Source organism: Schistosoma haematobium, chromosome ZW (assembly GCF_000699445.3).
Source record: "Schistosoma haematobium chromosome ZW, whole genome shotgun sequence".
NCBI classification, from domain to species: domain Eukaryota; kingdom Metazoa; phylum Platyhelminthes; class Trematoda; order Strigeidida; family Schistosomatidae; genus Schistosoma; species Schistosoma haematobium.
In genome coordinates this window covers 41899214-41916050 of record NC_067195.1, presented here as the reverse complement: position 1 = coordinate 41916050, position 16837 = coordinate 41899214, and the positions used below count along the sequence as shown (strand labels likewise).

General features: G+C 32.0%; 1 protein-coding gene across 2 annotated transcripts in view; it reads left to right on the top strand.

The window, feature by feature from the left end:
* UNC5D_1 (Netrin receptor unc5d) overlaps positions 1–16837 on the top strand; it is a gene marked incomplete at its 3' end in the record, with an annotated part of 104579 nt that overhangs the window by 26767 nt on the left and 60975 nt on the right. For both annotated transcript variants that reach the window (XM_051211426.1, XM_012942636.3), the window contains exon 2: positions 15953–16354. In XM_051211426.1, coding sequence (XP_051071484.1) covers positions 15953–16354 — 402 coding nt within the window. The remainder of the gene's footprint in view (positions 1–15952; positions 16355–16837) is intronic.

Below are 16837 nucleotides of genomic sequence, written 5' to 3'. Positions count from 1 at the left end.
AACGTCTGTGTCAAAAAGAAATGTTTTGCGACCGTATACTGGAAATCAGAAAGTTTCATTAAACCTCCTAGATCTATTTGGGTATCAATATTAAGGTTGGACTTGGTAGAAATTTATTATTAAATATATTTTCGTTGCGTCCCAATGAGTAGGAAAATTGTATTTCTGACGTTTCATAACTTAATGTCAGCCACTTCTTCAGAGTAAATAACTAGCCCTTTGTACTATTTAAACATGTATTAATTTCGGTTATTCATTTACTCTGATCAGTTGTTTCCTAAATACTGTACTAATTTTTATGTACGTTGTATTCATGTTGAAATTGTATAACTTATTATTGCTCAAATAACACCTGAAAAGTACCGAATCAAGTATCTGTATATACACACTGATATCAAAAGTGAAGACATATTAGTATTGATTATATAGAACTAATTGGTAGATTGTGTTAAAAAACGGGATAGAAATAAAGATTCTGGGATAAATGCCGCAGCAATATAACCATGAATACCAAGATTACTAGACTAAAAACAAAGACTACTAGAAAAATAACGAGCTGATCGGTTCTTCGCATTAAAGGAAAATTAATTAGAGATTGAGGTTACGTTTTATTGAAACAATCTAATTCGAAATTGTATCGAAGTACAATAATATATCCAGGTGCGATAACCGAAATTCGATTTATGCTCATGGAAAGGAATAACGTTTAGTAGTCCGATCCTGCTCTACGTTCCTACAAATTGTCTAGTAATATAGATTAGTGAAACAGGTACATGTACTACAACAAAATTTCAAAGTCGTTTACGTGACTAAAAAATCATCATGATAATGAGAAATATCAATCATGAAAGTAAAAAATGTTCTATTCTAAAAAGAACCTTTCTAATTCGAGTTTTTATCTCCCATGAAATATATGCACATCAGCAAGTATACATGTATGCTTTCATTTCACTCTTCATTTACTATTTTGATTATCATCCCTTTAATTCAACCTTAATATTTGTTTACTTAATGACAGATAGTATCTGAGCTTTTAAAAACAGAATACATTAGTGCTTTTTATTTCAACGCACATGTGCAAGTAACATACATAACAAGCTCATTGTATGAAAATAAAGCCTGATTCACTTCAAATCATAATCATCAATATTGTCGATAGATATTTTTCTTTTGACATGTCTAGCATAGATTTAGACTGATATGTTAACGCCATTTTCTAGTTATTATCAAGGCTTTTTTATCTTTCTCCTTTTTCCAGATGTCTCTAATGTGAAAGTAAAAGGGGATGCTTTACATAATCCTTTGACTGAAATAGTTTTAAATCTGTCAGTGTTTTTTTGAATTAAAACAATTAATTTATGATAAGTAGAATTAGAGACTGAACAATAAACACAAAGGAGTGTAATGAAAAAAAGAGAGGGGGCATAAGGTCAAACAAAGGTTAAGTTTTATCAAATCACATAGCTTAATATGTAGTTAGGTAGCTACGGAACTACTTCACGACTCACTATGATTTATGTTGTTCAGATGCCTAGAGAAAGCATTCTGAATATATATACGTAATAACTGGTAACATCAAAATCTGTTCCCACTTGACCATTAGGATGAGTGAAAACATGCACCACGTGATGTTATCCATCACATAACTTTAATATTAGATTGAGGGCAAAATAAAAGATTATAGTGAATGTGTTTACTATCTCTAAACCCTTGTTATTTTATTTACAATACATATAAAACCAAATCAGTGAGATAATCTGTCGACCTGGAGAATATTAAAACAGATAAAAGTTGTGATCTAGAAATACGCAGTGATCTAAGCTATCTTGTTCATTACCTGTTCATGAATAGGTTTATAGTTTATATAACTAAATTCATACTGGATTATATCCATGACTGTCAGACTTGACAAAGACTCAATTACACAATAAACCAGCCTTACTTATCTCATCCAAACCTGCTGACAGAATAGTTTATCTCTTGATATACATCAACAAATAAATATTAATACTGTCGAACTCGTAAGATTCACCTCCTGAACCAGGGAGTTAATCCTGAAACTTGACTTCTATAAAAAATAACGAGTTATGGTTCTTTATTGTTAATAGATACTAACCATCTAACCATACCTGTTAGTTAGTAAATAGATGAACAATAATCGGTCAACACATGCGCTATCATAAAACTGATCACTATGTGATTCTCTGTCATTTGGAGAAAATTAATGTCTGTTCATACCCTTGTCTTCATATCTACCTGGTTATCTGTATACCCATTAACTGAATTTATAAGTTTTCTAAATATATTGCTTAGTCTGTGGTGAAAATGGCGTCATACAGAAATCTGATCACTAAAAACATAATTAACTTGATTTTTACTCAGTATTATAACATATTGCCTTATTAATGAACACTAATGGAATAATTCGATTAATATCATGATCTAGGATTGGCACCGTTAAAAATGATGGCAATTATGTGCATGAACAATTAACTAGATAGAAATTTGTACTTTCTTAATTATGTTTACTTTTGCTAATACTGAATCTACTGTTGTTGATACTACCACTCCTTAGCTGTACTTTCACTTTTGCACACTTATTACAATTAATAGGATTATTATTGTTGAATCAACCTACTAATTTAAAGTCATTAGTATTATTAGGTTCACTTTTCATTAGTAGGATGGTTACACCCGTTTAGTAACTGCCTATTAATCTTTATTCAGGTTATCTGCATTTGGCCACGGTAGGTAAATGAATTAACCAACAAATTAGAATTATGTTTTGAATGCATTAAATGGGTAAGATTTCAATAAAGTTGTAATTAACATGATACAACTAGTTTTTTTTTAGAATGAACGAAATAGGTCGCCGGTCTTAACAACTTAGATAAAAATATGATAGTTGAATTCTCTAAGTCAGAGCTCAGTTTTTAAACCACATCCATCTATGATTAAGTGTCTTTTTGAAATCGGTATCCTCTTACTTACTTACTTACGCCTGTTACTCCTCGTGAAGGAGCATAGGCCGCTCACCAGCATTCTCCATCCAACCCTGTCCTGGGCAATCCTTTCTAGCTCCGTCCAGTTGTAATTCATCGTTTTCATATCTGCTTCTATTATCCGACGCAATGTGTTCTTTGGCCTTCCTCTTTTTCGCTTCCCTTCAGGATTCCAAGTTAGGGCTTGCCTCGTGATGCAGTTTGACGATTTGCGTAATGTATGTCCTATCCATTTCCATCGTCTTTTCCTAATTTCTTCTTCAGCTGGAAGTTGGTTTGTTCTCTCCCACAGAAGGCTATTGCTGATGGTATCCGGCCAATGGATGTTGAGTATCTTGCGAAGACAGCTATTTATAAATACTTGTACTTTCTTGATTGTGGTTGTTGTAGTTCTCCAAGTTTCAGCTCCATACAGTAGAACTGCCTTGACGTTCGTATTGAAGATTCTCACTTTGATATAGGTTGAAAGTTGTTTTGAGTTCCATATGTTCTTCAATTGTAGGAATGCGACCCTTGCTTTGCCGATCCTCGCCTTTACGTCTGCATCGGATCCTCCTTGTTCATCGATGATGCTTCCCAGGTATGTGAAGGACTCTACATCTTCCAGAGTTTCGCCATCAAGTGTGATTAGATTGCTGTTCTCCGCTTTGAATTTGAGGACCTTAGTTTTCCCTTTGTGTATGCTGAGGCCTACTGATGCAGAGACTGCTGCTAAACTGGCTGTCTTCATCTGCATCTGTTCGCGTGTACGTGATAGGAGGGATAGGTCATCTGCGAAGTCCAAATCGTCTAATTGGTTCTGAGCTGTCCATTGTATTCCGTGTTTTCCTTCAGATGTTGAGGTTTTCATAATCCAGTCGACCACCAGAAGAAAGAGGAAGGGGAGAGTGGACGGCCTTGTCTGATTCCGGTCCTTACTTGGAATGCATCTGTCAGCTGTCCTCCATGCACTACTTTGCACTGTAGTCCGTCGTATGAGTTCCGGATAATATTGGCAATCTTCTCAGGAACTCCGTAGTGTCGAAGAAGTTTCCATAATGTCCTCCTATCTACACTGTCGAATGCCTTTTCATAATCAATGAAGTTGATGTATAGTGATGAGTTCCACTCAACTGATTGTTCGACGATGATCCGTAGTGTTGCAATTTGGTCTGCGCACGACCGATCCTTACGGAATCCAGCTTGTTGATCTCGAAGTTGGGCGTCTACTGCATCCTTCATCCGGTTCAGCAACACTCTGTTGAAGACTTTCCCTGGTATTGACAGTAGTGTTATGCCTCTGTAGTTTTCACATTTGCTCAGATCTCCTTTCTTTGGAATCTTGATGAGGTGTCCTTCTTTCCAGTCCATCGGCACTTGCTCCTCCTCCCAAATCTTTTTGAATAGAAGATAAAGCATGCTTGTGGTTGCTTCGATGTCTGATTTCAGTGCTTCAGCTGGTATGTTGTCGGGTCCTGCTGCTTTCCCGTTCTTGATTTGTCTGACGGCCATTCTAATTTCTTCCGTAGTTGGTGGATTGACATCTATAGGAAGATCTATGTGTCCTGCTTCGATGTCCGGTGGATTCATTGGAGCCGGCCTATTCAGGAGTTCCTCGAAGTATTCTACCCATCTGTTCCGCTGTTTTTGAATTTCGGTGATTTTTCTGCCTTCTTTGTCTTTGACCGGCCTCTCTGGTTTACTGTGTTTCCCTGCTAGTTTCTTCGTTGTATCGTGAAGCTGTTTCATATTTCCTTCTCTAGCAGCTTTTTCTGCCGTCGTTGCTAGTTCTTCAACGTATTTCTTCTTGTCGGCTCTAATGCTCCTCTTCACTTGTTTGTTTGCTTCTATGTATTCAGCTTGTGCTTGGACTTTCTCTGCTCGTGTTCGGCTGTTGTTTATTACTGCCTTCTTGTTCTTCCTTTCTTTGATCTTGTCCAGTGTTTCTGTAGAGATCCATTCCTTATGATGGTATTTCTTTAGACCCAGAACCTCTTGACACGTTGAAGTTAATGCTTCCTTGATGCCTTTCCAGTTGTCCTACATAGTAGTTTCTTCTTTCAGTAGATCTTGTAAGGCTTGGAACCTGTTGTTGAGAGCTATCTTGAATTCATTGAGTTTGTCGGTATCTCGAAGGAAGGCTGTATTGAACCTTTGTATTGCTGTTTGTCCACTTGTCCAGTTCTTTTTTAACTTCAGTTTTAAATTGGCCACAACTAGGTGGTGATCTGAAGCTATATCAGCATCTCTCCTGGTTCTCACATCTTCCATTGTCCTTCGGAATTTTTTGTTGATGCAAATATGATCTATTTGGTTCTCTGTAGTGTGGTCCGGTGAGATCCATGTAGCCTTGTGTATACGCTTGTGTGGAAATATTGTGCCTCCTATGACCAATTTGTTGAATGCACATAGATGTGCAAATCTTTCTCCATTTTCGTTTCTTTCTCCCAGTCCATGTCGTCCCATAATATCTTCATATCCAGTGTTGTCTATTCCGACTTTGGCATTTAGATCTCCCATCAGAATAGTTAGGTCCTTTCTTGGGCATTTCTCAATGATTGACTGCAGCCGCTCGTAGAACTGATCTTTAATTTCGTCGTTGCTATCATTGGTGGGTACATAACATTGGATAATATTCATTGTGATCCCCTCCTTCTTTGTTTTGAATGATGCTTTGATGATTCTGGATCCGTGAGATTCCCATCCTACAAGTGCATTTCGCGCTACTTTGGACAGCATAAGAGCGACTCCCTGAGTGTGTGGAGCATTGTCCTCTTCGTGACCGGAGTATAGCAGCATCTCTCCCGTAGCTAGCCTTTTCTGTCCAGCTTGGGTCCAGTGGGTTTCGCTGATTCCCAGTACTGCTAAGTTGTATCTCCTCATTTCCATTGATACTTGACTGGTCTTCCCGGTTTCCTACATTGTTCGAACGTTCCATGTACCTATAAAAATTTTTGCTCTGGTTGTTAGAAGGGGCATCGGCCTCGTGGCTTCCGAAGGAACTCGGCTTTCACCATGAAGCGTCATAATTCTTCTAAATGAAGACCTTCTAACTCCCAGGGCAGAGTTAAAATGGTTTGGATTATTTTTTCTGGTAAGCGTTTTTTTAGCGAGTTAGTTTTCTACGGGATGGGGACGCTAACCCCATGCCCAACCCTCCTCCTTTACCCGGGCTTGGGACCGGCAGCAACCCTATAAGAGCTACAGGCGGAGTTGGTATCCTCTTAGCTTCACAAAATCATAATGGATATACACAAAAATATACCCAAATCAAAATTCTTCGTTTAAGCTTGGGAAGTGAAAAATGTAGGTTTCGAATTTGTAAAGTGTATCATAAGAATGTCAGTGAAGTGGGTAATAGGTGAAATTCAAAATACTCTTCAAGTTTCTAGCTTGTTTCAGTATATTAAATTAAAAGGCTATATTGTGTATTGATGTCATACATAAGTAACCGACATCATTCATATTTTGGGGTTAATGTGCTTTTTTTGAATAAATCCTTTAAAAGCTGAATGTTTTACTCTAGTTTAACGGTAGAAATAGATGGTGGTGTGTTTCTTTTGGGCAGAGTAGAAATTATTAAATTTAATCAGTTGGTAATGTACATCTTTCAAGATGATTTCATTTACTAAACTTGGCAAACGATTATCGGAAAAACCAGACTTCATAGTATGAACAGATCACAATTTATGCTTTAGAATAAATTTGGTTAGACAGGAAAATTAGGTTTGAGATATAAGAGTAGAAACAGAAATAATAATAATAACAACAATATTAGCAACGAGAAGGTAATTCATTAATCTTCAAAATAAGAGAAATAAAGTTAGATAGTAGAAATGACAAGGAAATAAGTTGAGTGCTCCTTGAGTTTTGATTGTTGATTCATCATAATTATTACAGGTAAACGAGTAGGAGGTGGAAATCAAAAAAAGAAGAATGAGAAAATAGGTCAGAACTATATTTTAGTTGAGTTAATCTTTGTTTGGATATATATATATATATATATATATATATATATATATATATATATATATATAGGGCTTTGATGTTTACGTTTCCACTGTAAAGTAATTTTTAAATATAGGGATGTAGCTAAGATTGTTTGCTATTTTCGTTCAACAAGTAATTAGATGGTTTCTTTTATTTATTTTATTAGTAGCATTTTATGATTTGTGTACTCTCAAGGGATGCGTTATATTTTTTCTTCTTTTTCTCGAATAACTCTCAGCTAAACAACGAAAATAAAGACGAGGAAATACTTCATTATTTCTTACAATGCTTAAATATAATTTCATTGGAACATTTTCATTTATTTAATAGTTTACAAAAGTTAAGTACAGATAAAATCGCTTTAATGCAATTCCGGAATGCTTGGAAACAAAAAAGTCAATATATAAATCTGATTATTTCGTCAAATTTGTAAGATTCTTTTCTGGCTTGATTATTCTTATTTAAGTTCAGATAAATAGAAAATTTATGGCTTTTATTTCAATTCAGTAACCATATTAGATGTCAATGATTTCATAGTTTCGAGTGAAATACGACAATCATACGAATTTAATTCATAAACAAACAAAAATATTTAAAAACAAGTAATTGAAATTTTGATGATATAGAAATCAATTATTGTGGATGGAGTACAGTAAAGTATACTGATTTCTTTAGGGAATTATGAATAACATTATCATGGTTAACATTCAAAGGAATTAAAAAAAAGGTTTATCATTGATATTATGATTCGTAAATAATAGAATGACAGACTACTTGTTTAACACTACTCTGGATTGAATTGAGCATGTTTATGTAAATCATTCAAAATGATAATTTCTACGCAAATAATTGATTTTTATTGTGTCAGGAAGTAACATCGTTATGATATGTAAGTTAATTCTATAACCATATAGTTTCACCATTCAAAAATCGTAGAATTGATATTGTTTGTTAGAATGTTTTAGTCAGAAACTGGCTATGACAACACAAGACATAATACTAAATGAAGTTAGTGAATAACAGTTTCAATCCGTAACAAAATATTAAAATTATAAATATATTGTATGTAGCGTTAAATCTTCAGTTTTTATATGCATGTGTACATACCGAATGTTTAATGATTACTGTTAGCTAATCAATTATAATTCTCGAAGCTTGAATTTGTTTGAGTTCTTGTGAAAATAATCTGAAACAAGGCGCTATTCAGTGATAAATGAGCTTGAAAACAGTAACGATACCTTCAGACTTCTTAAATTCACCAGATCATATTTATGTACTCAGCATTCGTGACAGTATAATTTTTGACAATCAGTAAGTTTCCATAAAAAAAGCATTCTCGGTGTAATATTTTTAAACTAATCGTAAACAATTGCCAAACATTGTTATTGTTAAGATGCAACATCATTGTTTTCCAATCACCTTGTTAAACATCAAGAGACTTTTTATCAAACTACTCAATTACAACTACAAGTTATAGATTTCAATATATTAAATCTCTTCATAGAAGGCGGATATTTGATATTCAAATTGTTCATATATAATTTATTCCTTTTTATAAGTCTATTAACAGTTTCTTAAACTAAATAATCTTCTTTAAGATTATCTACCATACTCATGTCGTAGTTGATAGATCAGTTTATAGGTCACTATGAAGAAGGTGAACACTTTGTTTTTCCACTATTATTACAGAATACTGTTAACCTATAAACGTTTTCATTTTCTAAACATAAGTGTTCACATTATAATTAATAAGTTCAACAGTCTGAACTCATTTTGCTATCACTTTCATGTGATAATTGATTACTACAATAGTTATAAAAGTGCTTGTATTGTTTAACTGTTTTTTTTGTTTTCAAGCAAAACCAAATTCATAATATCTGTCTATTTTGTTTAATTTTATAATAGACTTCAAGTAATTAGTCTTGATTAAAATGAAACAAACATGTTTTACAGTATATAAACAAATTCTTAAACTCATCTTTTAAATTTTATTGACAGTTAAGTATACAAGTTGTGTTGGTAAAGAAATCTACCTTCACAATTCGTGTTTATACTAAACATGATTTTGTGGTTTCATGCAAACAGAAAACATTTTCACCTATCATATTCACATGGATTTCTGATAAGGGAGTTAAGAAGTAAACCTTTTTCTTTTTGAGTATTAGAACTAATTTCCTATCATCTATTTGATGCTAAATCAATGGTGATATTAATTTTTTTCTGTACATTTAAACAGTACGTGAGGAAGATAGTGGTGATAATTCAAGAGGACATTTTTATAAATTATTAACACCATAATTTCTACCTGGATATTCCACTGATGATAGTTTATCATCACCATTGTTTTGCCATTTAGAAATGAATAAAATGTGATGATAGACTCGGGCTACTTAGAATAAACAAAGTAAACCCATAGTATAGCAAAATTCAGTGAATTTATACTGCTTAAAATAATATAGGTCATTTAAAGAAGCGAATCGAGAATAATATGTTTACAGGAAATATCAGTTGGCCACAAAAATATGTGTTCATCTGCAATTCGTTTGATTAACGAACTGACTGTCAATAACTGTCTAAATAACTGAATCACATTTATTCTACTGTAGAAGATCGTCACTGGACAAGTATAATTTTGTGAGAAGGCCTACAGTTTTATTTAGTTAGAAAGGGGTTCTGTGTTATTCTTTCTAAATAATTTATTGGAACAATTTTCCCCATTCCTTTTATTTAATTAATGATACTTTGAGTTTTAACACCAAATCATCTTACTTTTAGTATAAAATAATGCAAGCGTAAAGTGAGTTTTGATCTGATAAATGTGATTATTTGTTGACTCATTCATGTTAAAGTCATACTGTCACTGGGGCAAATCTAATCATGGAAAGCTATAGTTTTATTTTCAATCTTCGCCTAGTAATTTATTTTCATAAAATATTGTTTACAGAAAACACCATATTCTATTTTGACAGTATCAAAAACATTTAAATACACTAATACTAGGGAGAAGCAAATAAAAAAGTAATTATTTTAGATTCAGTTTGAATGATTTTCCGATTTTTGAACATCTGTTTGCATAGATATTCAGTTAGAGCGCCAAAAGTAAGTTGATTTTGTCTAAACATAGTACACGTATGAAGATGAGCTGATTGTTTGTCTGAGAATTATTTCCAGAAATCACATTTAACGTCATTATTATTATCGTTTGTAAATGTTAATTATAAATGTAATTATGTGTGCTCTTTGTGAGTCATATTTTTTGCTTCTGTTTGCATTGGTAAAAGGAAAACTGATTATTATTTTCATGTCTGATGAATAATGTTCCACACTTTGTCTGCATTCATATTTGAGAATGAGCCCAGAAGTGTATAAGACATGTTAAAGCGAACAATACTTTTCTGATAACACTATGGATTACGCTTTATCTGACCATATAAAACATAAATCCATTTGATCTGTTTTCACCAGTGAATTAATGTTTCTATATATATATATCCAAATAAAAAGATTGCTAATATCATCTTCGAGTTCGTAAATAACTCATGCAAGCTTGGCTTAAGCTTGCGTAGGTACGTAGCTTACATATGCTTTAATGAGAATCCTACAATTCTATTCGGTGCCTGCTTTATTCTAATAACGTGTTCTCGATTTCTTTATGCCTCAATGTACAATATATAGATCAACTAAAAATTATTCGGGTTAAAGTGTTGGTCGTACTTTTTGAGTACCTAAGAGAATCGATGAGAACTGTAAAATGTTTAATGAGTTTACCGTTAACCTGATTATTACTCCTTCATAGAGCCATTTCTATCCCCGTTTGAGTATCACTTCTTTCTGTGATATGATTACAACAAATAATACCTCGAAAGAATTTTTTTACTTGCATGTGTCTAAATATGATCAGATAGTGAGATTTTACCGAGAATAATTGCTGGTTAATTGTTAAGTAGTCTCAATGTTTACATATCATGAAATTGATGTAGGACTTATAACAGTCACTAGATTATTAAAAATAACTAATACAGAATGGAAAAGTTTCAACAAATTAAAAAAGGAAATGAAGTACTTCTTCAAATGATTCAGCGGAATGGAGTTAGTCTTTCAATAGAAATTAAGGATATTATTTCTAAATAAGTTATTACAATCTTAAGGATCTGTGTTTTAGTCATGTCAATATATTTTGTTTTTATTTTTCATCTACTTATAAGTAGTCGAACTTGAACCATAAAAATATCTAGTGTTATTCATCGCCTTAGGTCCTGTTTTTATAGTTCTGAGGGATAGAAAGACGAAGCTGAAAATACATGCTATGAAACAATTATCTTACATTTAAAAAGAATATCCAAGTCAACCAAATTTGTATAAACCTGGGGGGTGGGTGAAAGTAATAGGAATTTCTCGCCAAGTAGAATTTGGCTGTTTTGTTGAATAAAGGCAACCTAAAATGAGTGAACAAAATGGTTTACATATTCGATCAGCGAGCCATATTAAAGTGTTAAAAGTTTTTTTTAGCATAAATGTACTTTATTTAATTGGTTGTTGCATACCATTTGCTATAGTGACAGAAAACAAAGATTAATTACCAATATATATGGAACGTTAATAAATAGTTAATCCTCCTAAGCTTTAGTATCTACAATGTCGTTATATAAGTTTCAGTAAGTAGTGTAAAATACTGCTGCATATCAACATTATCCTGCAGTTCGAAAGCGTATCCATAAATTTTAGACGGTATTATGTCACAAGAAAACTGATACATTTTGTTTGAGGTCTTTAATGTAAATTTCGTCAAAAGGTGCGTAGGATATGGCAGATTTACCACTGGAAAATTACATTTTAATCTTGATAAAAAGTATGAACACTCATCAATAAAAATTGTAAGTAACTGAGGCTGTTAGAAACACAATAGGTAATTATCTAGAGTTTGGGTGAGGCTGTAAAATACAGGTTAATAGAAAACAAAAAAATTATCTATCAAAATTTCTTTGAGTTATGAGATTATTGCTACAATTTCGACCCACAGCTTTAACGTAAACAATGCAAACTTGTAAATGGACTTCAGAAAATTTTTTGATATGAGCTTTATATGTAACTGTTTTAAATTTCCCTTGTTGTTCAAATATAACTAACACCGAGTATGAATAGGGTGTCAAAAGATCACTGTTTTGCACCAAGTTTTAAATTATGTTTTTTCAACTTTTCATCTAACTTTGACTTAAATAAAAAAAGCTACAGTGTCATGATTTGTCATGTTAAATATCTTCAGTGGTTTCCACTTATAGATTGTTTTATTCGGTTTAGGAAGTTTTCTGTCTTTAACATTTAAGTCTGCTTTCTTCAACAAAAATAAATAACGAAAGTATAACAGTGAATTATCTCAATGCTTTTTGGATTCTGGGATAAAAAAACTTTCAACAGTTGAGATCATGAGTCAACTGAAGCTAGACCAACACAGAAAACCTGGAAGCACTGGACGGCCGTTTCATCCTATAGTGGGACTCCTCAGAAGTGCGGATCCCGCGAGGCGGGGTCCTGGATCACTAGAATCTCCGCATAACCCCTTCTGATAAAAAAAACTACTGATAACTATGTTTTCGAGCATTTTCGACTCGATTTTAAAATCAAACTCGCTGTTTTTGGATTTTACCTAGTGAATGAAGAAAAGTAACTGGTTATCATACGAATTTCTTCACGGTTAATATCAAGTAATTTTAAACAACAATGAAATCATACACAGTCATCTATGAAATGAAGTTTGTAAATTATATATATAGGTTATTATAAATGTGCTTGTAGGGATGTCTGATATAAATAACTAAAATGGCCATCTCTCCTAATTTGTCTATCAATATACAAATTTTTGTTTTGTTTTTCTACTATGTGGTACATTTGGTTGACAGGTAATTTTGTTGAAAAACATGTTGGACATATGCTAGACTGTGCACTTAAATTAAGTTTTGTTTATAAAATATTATGTTAATGAACTGTTTATTTTTAGGAAAATAAAGCAAGATACAAATGTAATCCTTTTTGTAAAATAGCAAAAAACTTAGGTTAAAAAGGGAATAACAAAATGTAAATCTCTTCCTATAACACTAAGAATGCACTGTAGTTTAGTATGGCAAACAAAATGGCTTAAAAAATGAATTATTTCGTATGTATGTACCCATGATTGTCACAAGTGCATTACAATAGAAATTTATAAAAGTTGAAATGAGTAAAGGACTCTGTGTATAGTGTGAAGACTTTCTGTTCTATCTATAAAATGATGAACAAAGAAAACCTGCCATTTATTTCAATGAAATGGATTGTTTTCGTTTATGGCCACTAAAAATGTCATACAAATGTCACAATTATTTATTAAGTGACTGAAATTCGCTTATAATAATCTATGACAGGTCAGAAATAATTGAATTATGTTTAGAAAAATGTTCAAAATATTTACATTCAAAATACAGAACCTGTTTAGGAAGATATCTAAAATATACTGTGTGACTACTATCCATTACATTTATTTTCATTTGAAGTGGATACTTCATTTTATTAACATTAACTCATCTATATTTTGGAACTAGAAATGTTAATTTGTTTTCTGGATGATAATTTATTTCCCATTTTACTAGTCGTGATATAAATGAGAATATTACGAAACTTGAATAACCTATTCCTGCACCATTTTTAAACGTGATGATCCCATTGGATTACTATGTGCTACTATTGAAACAATTGTCCTAGTGAACAAAAATCTCAAACACAACTATATTACTTATTGATATTCAGTACCATTACTGCAACCAAATAAAATTATTTAGTGTTTATAAATGATCGAAAATCATATTAACCAATCGAAAAATGTTTGAGAATTTTACGTACACGATACATGGATTCCGTTAAAAAACGAACATTAAACATGATTTCATTAAAGCATAATCCAGTGTCGTTATAGAGCTTAAGCAACTAATTTTTTTCATTGAAATATGAGTAGATTTACACATAACTTTCAATGCGTACTTGTTATGAATATAAAATGGATACAGTTAATGAAACAGTAAACATGGTAATATTTCACAAACTCATATGCTCTGATTCTGTTTACTTAAGTTAGTCTTGTCAACCAACAAAATAATCCTGTTTATTATCAACTTTCTCATAAAATGTTTAATTCATGTATCATAAAAAATAACAACACAGGTCAGTGTTCCCTTAAAGATATATTTTAGTATCAAAAATAGGATGAAATATAGTAAGTTATAATTTAATTAAATATAATTTTTGTGAATCGAGAGTGATTTTTCACAGTTCAGATAGTCAAAAGACATTTATCATCATAAGGTTTAATTATTTGTTTACTTAATTTAGTTATATTGGCCAGAAAACTCATCTGTAACACGCCCAGTAAGATATTTTAACTCATGTGAAGTTATTTTATACAGAAGAGATGAATATCCAAAAAGTTGTAATGTGCATATTACTAATCACTCCTGTGCACAATGACCCTGAAAACTAAACTTACATGACAATAATTGCGAAGCATTTTGAACTACTATTTTTTTAGACGACATTTGTTTCTATCCCAATATGTAAGGCTATTATTGTAATACCCCAGTATTTATGATCACAAATGCATATTCGATTTGAACTTAGATGACAAATAGAATAAATGCCTTCGATTTCACTAAGTAACACAATTTCCTTACTAACTTTATATCTGTGTCTGCAAAATACTTCAGTAAGTAAGCGTCCTTTTCGTCAATAAATAAAACAAAGTTACCCAATTTCGTTTTTATGGTTAGTAGAAAAGTATGATTAAATTACATTATATAGATTAAATTCTCCCAACTATTAATAATAATGACTATATTTGAAGGTATTTTATATATTTTTTCCTACGTTATGAGAGTATTCAGATTGAGATATATTTCCCACCGTTGTTGCCGTACACAATCGTAGCTTGTTGGTAATCAAGATGTAGTATCTTATTATCTTAATTTAGACGTTTTATTTATGATTTAAATAACTTTAACATGAATCTGTCTAGCTGTTTGTTAAATGAGCCTCAACATAAACTAAGAATTTCCACTTGAACTTCGTAGCATAAACAAGGAATAATAAATATGGGTTGTTATAAAATTAGTTGTTGTTACACCCTTAATCTTTTATTGCTAATAACTCAAAACTAAACAAGGTGCCAAGAAGAATACCTGGAAAATTGTTTACTTATTTCCTAGTGTATTCTCAAATAATGCAGCTGGTAGAAAGATTTTAGTGAGATATTAAAATGTTTACAGAGAATACATGAATAATAAGCTTCTAAGTCTATTGGTATTACAAGAGAAATACAAATTTACGTTCCAGACGTCTTCTTGTATTATCTATTTAACTTGTGTTTTATGGCTTTGGTTTCTGTAGTTTCTCAATCATAAACATCATTCAATGGACTGACTTTAAATTTCAACTCAATATAAAATCAAGTTCTTCATACCCCAAATTATACGGAATAAACCAATCAAATAATTTTTAGCGAATGGTACCAATAATTTTTGTGGTTATTAAATATACAAAAACACCAATTAATCCAACATAGTTTGAAGGGCTTGTCTGAACCTAAGCGAGTGATTTCAAGTAGTACATTTTGGTACCATATTAACTGTATTCAATGAGATGATTGGTTTAACTAACTGTAAATTCTCGTTCTGATTGGTTAATACAGAATAAATAAATCACTCCACAATTGGTCGGTTTCATATCAAGCTAAATCTGCTGAATTTCCAGTGCATAAGATGCATATAAAAATCATTTCCATAAAAGTTCATTTTTTGTATTCATCTAATCCTATTTAGAATGCTTATCATCAAGTTATTTAATTCGAAAACTTAATACACTAGAATTACTAAGCCAATTTTAAATATTTCACAAAATAATGTTACAAAGATTTCTATTGACTATAGCTAAACTTTTCCTGACACTTTCTTATCCTATTCCAGCTGATTCACAAGAGGATTTAGTACAACCAGATGAAACACATTTAGAGGGTGTTCCAATCTTTATTCAGCATCCTAAACCACTATATTATACAACGAAAAATAAACCAGCTACAATTGAATGTGTCGCTGAACCAGTTTCACATGCCGCTATCAAATGTGCTGAACAAACAATACCATACAAAGGTCCCGGTGAGTCCGGAATATTGGAGATTCAAAGATTGAACTCAGATAATTTACCAGATCCAGATGGTAAACGTTGGAAATTACGCTTGGAAGTCAGAGCTAAAGATGTGGAGGAATGGTTCGACACATATGTTTGTCATTGTGAAGCGTGGAACAAAGTAGTTAAATTACAAAGACCAAAAAAAGTTATCAGCAACACGACAGAAATTAAAGAAGCATGTAAGCTTAAAATAACTATTACTATTATTATAAATATTACCATTGAGTTTACTGAGTAGATCATGATGTTAGAAATTATTGGGGTTTTAGTTTGAAGAACGTTTTATTTTTATTTCAAACTACTAATCCAATCGTTTTCCATTAGATGAATGATGTGAACGAATAACGTTTTAGTCAGTGAACTCTAAAATAAAAAACTCATTAGATAATTATGTGAGGATGCCAGTTTATCTTATTTGTCCCACTGTTTTCATGATGAACTTACTGAATAATGCGAAAGACTTTTAAACCTAATCAAACATAAAGATAATAGACGTTATTATGACATTTGACATCTACATTTTGTGGTTATTAAATAACCTTTTTTCTTATCTGTATACAATTTATATTTCTCATATATACACGGTACGATAGGTAGCTTAAAATAAACTTATTTTTCAAACAAACCTGATAAATATTTGTATCAGGTGAATTGTAAAACAC